Raw genomic sequence first — 5000 nt, 5'->3', positions numbered from 1 at the left:
CTGGAAGCGGCCAAAGCCCAAGGTGTACGATTGCAATGTGCGCGACGCCGAGCGCTTATACCAGCAGTCGTACCAAGACTACCTGAAAGAGAAGGAATACCGCGCCGGCCGCTCCACCTCCGTCAGCCTCGAGCCCACCTTCTACTCGCACCTGGTGGCCGGCCCCATCCGGAGGGAGACCTCCAGGCCGCCGCCTGGGCCGTCCTCCTACAAAGCCAACGAGGCCAGGGAGTCGTCGCTGGAGGCCGTCAGCACCAAGCTGAGCTCGCACGAGGTCGTGTCCGCCTACGACCCCGACAAGGAGGCGGCGAGTCTGGACGAGCGTCTGGCCCGCATCAAGCGCCTGCGGGAGGAGCTGGGTCTGCCCGGCGAGACTCAGGGGGCGTCGAGGGTGACCACCTCCCTCACGCGCGAGAGCCGCGGCGGCGCCAGCGACTTCGAGAGCTCGTACAAGGCCGACAAATCCTCGCGCGCCAACGGCGACGACTCGTACAGCTTCAAGTCGGAGCGGACGAGCAACTACTCGCGTCCCGGCGCCGACGACTCGTCCTACAGCTTCAAGTCTGAGCGCTCAAGCAACTACTCGCGCCCGGGCGCCGGCGAGGAGTCCTCGTACAGCTTCAAGAGTGAGAAGAGCTCCCGCGCCAACGCCAGCAACGGCGACGACTACTCCTTCAGGTCAGAGCGGAAGACGAACGAGTACAAGTCGTCGCCCAAGGTCGAGCGGAAGCAGCTCGACTTCGACCTGGGCTCAAAGTTCGAGCGCAAGGGCCTCAACATGTCGCCCAAACTCGACCGCAAGAGTGACGACTACTCCTTCTCGAAGTCGTCGGCGACGGCCGCCTCGTCCTCGTCCTCGTCGTCCCGCGCCCGCAAGAACATGGTCGAGAAGCTGGACTTCGACGACGACGACGCCGACGTCATGAGCATGATGAAGAAGATGCCGTCGTCGCAGGAGATCCTCGACCGCATCAGCAAAATGGACCTCGACGACTGACTAGACTCCATCTCGCTGCAAAGTCGCGCCATTGACTCGCCGGGCCAAGCGAGAAGCGAGAGGGAATAGCGGAAGGAAGGCGACGAGAACAAGCGCTCGACTTGCGGCTTCGCTGAGGAGGAAGAACAGTCAACTCGCGAATGATCTGAGAACAAACTTACTTTCAAATTTGTTGACACGAAAGAACAGTCAACTTGGATACAATCATCGCTCGATTAATTAGTGTGATGACGTCATGATTCCCCTTTATATTACAATTGTGATTTTTTTATGAATTAAGGCTCAAAGGTTATTACTACCACGTTTTCTTTATCTTATTCTTCTTTCATATTTTCTTCTTCTCTCTCTTATCAATCGTTCATTACGAAAGCAAAATCTGTAGCAAAATGTAATTTCCTCTATTTCTACGGGGTTATGTCTATTCTCTGATTCCGAAAAGATTGATCACAACTCGTTGTTTTTATGTCTTTCTTTCATTCTTTTTTTTTCTTTTTCTTTTTTTTTTGCGAACGACTATTAACGTATTTTGATACAGTTACCACGTTATTAGCTATACGTATGCCGTAGCCGTCCCTCTTTTGTATGACAGATTTGTTCAGTGCGAATCTATGCTCTCGAAGGTGTGTCTAGAGTGAAGTAAATGCTTTGTGGAAGAATTCAAGCTCATGCTGGCGGTTGGACGCCACACCTCACCCCCAACCACGGCCGCCCTCCCCCTCCCCCTCCCCCCACCCGGGCTGACGCTGCCGTTCCCCTTCCCTCTCTCCTCCTTCCCCTTCCCTCCTGCTTCTGCTGCCACGAAGAGGGGGTTCGAGGCGAAAGCTTTCGACCCCGAGACTCATGCCCTGGCGTCTGCGCGCGTGTGTTCCAGCAGTGAGTCGCAGCCATGTCTTCTCCCGCCGTGTGCCTGGTCGGAATGCACTTCGAGCGCCCCGGCGCCCCCAAGGTGTACAACCGCAACTCCTCCATCTGGTCCGAGTACGAGGTGGCGCGGAAGGAGAGGTACGGATCCGTCTCGCATTCCTCCATCTCCAGCGGCCTCATCGACGTCAAATACATCGACGAGAAGCCCATGAACGAGCGCCTCAAGGGCCTGTCCGCCCTGCACATCTCCAAGGTCCGACGAATCCTTTGAGGGTCGTCGCGCCTGATTCCTCTTCCCTCTCTCCTTCTCCCTCTATCCTTCTCTCTTCCTCTCTACAATCCTCCGACGTCTTCGTTTCTTCGTCCCCCTCTTCGCTAATTCAGAACGCAACACGTCGGTGACGCCCGTCCAGTAGGTGTTCCGAGACTGTGTGTGTGCCAATATTATCATCATCCTTTTTTTCTCTCATTCTCTTGTCTTCATATTCCATCGCAAAACACACACTCGAAAGGATAATTATGTTAAAAAATAATAAAACTATTTAACAGACATTCTCTCTCTCATTCAAACGCACCATCTGACAATAGCAACAATGCAATGATGTTGCAGACGGGTAGCAGGAGCTGGGCGTTAGAGCGGGCGAGCGGAGAGCAAAGGGCGAGGCGACCGGGCCGAGTGCCCACAGCGAGGTCTATTTTAGTCATTGTCAAACATTTCCCAATATGGCTTCTTCCCGCATTATACTGTGGGTGTCAGTGTCTCTGTTCGATGTCTGGGAACCCAAGAACACGAAAGAACACAAACAACAGAAGGAAACATAAGAGAATACAAGAAAACACTGAAAATACAGAGAACACGTGGATATAATCGCTCGCTCGCTCTTCCACTGCCAATGTCTGTGACCACTGCCAAAGGCTTGGCTTTTAATATCAACTGCTCTCTCTCTCTCTCTCTCTCTCTCTCTCTCTCTCTCTCTCTCTCTCTCTCTCTCTCTCTCTCTCTCTCTCTCTCTCTCTCTCTCTCTCTCTCTCTCTTTCTCTCTTTCTTTATTCCTCTCTCTCTCTCTCTATCTCTCTCTTTATTTCTATTTCTTTCTTTCTCTCTCTCTCTCTCTCTCTCTCTCTCTCTCTCTCTCTCTCTCTCTCTCTCTCTCTCTCTCTCTCTCTCTCTCTTTATTCATCTTCTCTCTCTCTCTTTATTCATCTTTCTCTCTCTCTCTCTCTTTATTTCTCTCTCTCTCTCTCTCTCTCTCTCTCTCTCTCTTCTCTCATTCTCACTCTCTCTCTCTCTCTTCTCTCTCTCTCTCTTTCTTCTCTCTCTCTCTCTTTCTTCTCTCTCTCTCTCTTTCTTCTCTCTCTCTCTCTCTCTCTCTCTCTCTCTCTCTCTATATATATATATATATATATATATATATATATATATATATATATATACATATATATATACATATATATGAATATATCTTTATCTACATCTATCTATATCTATCCATCCATTTCTCTCTCTCTCTCTCGCTTTTTCTCTTTCCCTCTCTCTCCCCCTCTCTCTCTCTCTCTCTCTCTCTCTCTCTCTCTCTCTCTCTCTATCTATCTATCTATCTATCTATCTATCTATCTATCTATCTCTCATCTCTTTCTGTTTCTCTTTCCATCTCTTTCTGCCTATCCCTATTTGCCTTTCCATCTTGATGCTTTTATAAAAACTTCAAAGCAATAAAAAATAGGAGAAAAATCCCAGTGATCTTCATGAAATTCATAACAAAGAGATTTGAGCAACACGTCTAAAGACAATCAAAGATCATGAAAAAAGGTGACGTGTTTGCGACATGTTTTCAGTACTTCTCTCTTTGTATGTTTTTGTTTCGCTCATCATATAGAAAGATCTTATAAGCGAAACTCAGAACAAATCTAAATATATTATCTTTAGCAAAAAGTATTGCATATATTCAGGTTATGTATATCTATAACTCTATTATTACGGTTATATGTATGTTAAAGTTTATGTGATATTAATTCCATAATTGGAATGATAACATGCATAGGAATACACTTAACATGGGGCTGTTGATGATACTAATGTTGATGATACCTTTGATGAAAGGTAACTAATATCTGACTTGAAAAAGATATATTCCGAAGATTATTACACGTCTGATATGATATTTTCTTCACCTTCATATCATCATTATCATTCTTAGTAATGTAAGTTTGTGTGAATAGATATAGTATATAAAATATGTGTGGATATCTGCATGCATGTATAAACATTATTTGGATTATCAATTAATAAGATAACTTTATTGTTGATAGGTATTATAATAGTGATAAAAGGATCAAATAATATTTTCACAATATTCCATATTCTTAGCTGTCATGGCAAGATATAAAGCAGATCTTAAAATCGCTCTCCTTAGTTAATGCCAGACTTTCTCTTTACGCGGAGAGCTTTTTCTTTCCATTCTTCTCCCTTATTGCAAATGTTGCACACGAGTAGCCGCCCTTGTTCCCCCGTTTGCACCTCACCCTCCTGTCGTTGCAGCCGCCAGCATGAGCGACAAGGAGCAGAACAAGTGGAAGCGGAAAGTGCCCACGCGCATCTACGACTATAACTACAAGGTGGGCGAGAGCTACTACAACCCGCAGACGGAGTTCATCGAGAACCGCGAGTTCCTGACGACGCGAAAGGCGCCCCCGCCCGAGGCGCAGACGTACGCCGAGCGCTTCGCCAGCCGCCCCTTCTACGGCAAGGCGTACGGCCTGCCGTATGGCGAGGAGGAGGCGCAGCGGGCGCACCGGCGGCGTGCAGCCAGCGCCGGCCGCGCCTCGAGGGCCAGCCGCGAGAGCGACGACATCCCGCTGTCGACGCCGCGCGCCGGCCGCAGCAGAGACCGCAAGCTGTCCTTCAACGACGACGACTTCGACCTCGACGTGAGGAAGGCGCTGAAGGGCCTCTCGCTGGGCGCCGACGACCTGCCGAGGCGGAGCAAGTTCTCGCTGGACGACGAGACCGACTTCCAGGTCCCCGTCCGGCGCGCGTCCGCCGTCCTGGACCGCGACCTGGCCGAGGAGTTCGCCATCCGCCCCGAGAACAAGTCGGAGCTGATGAAGAAGTTCAAGGCGCTCGAGCGCGAGTTCAAGA

General features: G+C 49.5%; 1 protein-coding gene across 5 annotated transcripts in view; it reads left to right on the top strand.

Moving 5' to 3' along the window:
* The window catches only part of LOC122246372 (uncharacterized), an 81447-nt gene that overhangs the window by 75125 nt on the left and 1322 nt on the right, over positions 1-5000 (top strand). The window contains exons 2-3 of one of the 5 annotated variants that reach the window (XM_043004915.2): positions 1872-2273; positions 4401-5000. The exon at positions 4401-5000 is cut by the window's right edge and continues 1322 nt beyond it. In XM_043004915.2, the coding sequence (XP_042860849.2) occupies positions 4409-5000 (592 nt within the window). In that variant the 5' untranslated portion in view covers positions 1872-2273; positions 4401-4408. Of the gene's footprint in view, positions 2414-4400 lie in introns of those variants that run through there. The other 4 variants (XM_086530704.1, XM_086530705.1, XM_043004916.2 and 1 more) reach the window with 4 other exon arrangements.

This window comes from Penaeus japonicus, unplaced genomic scaffold (genome assembly GCF_977035675.1).
Source record: "Penaeus japonicus unplaced genomic scaffold, GWHDUDI00000001_assembly GWHDUDI00000034, whole genome shotgun sequence".
NCBI classification, from domain to species: Eukaryota; Metazoa; Arthropoda; class Malacostraca; order Decapoda; family Penaeidae; genus Penaeus; species Penaeus japonicus.
Note: the sequence above shows the minus strand (reverse complement) of the source record. Positions and strands in the feature narration are given on the sequence as shown.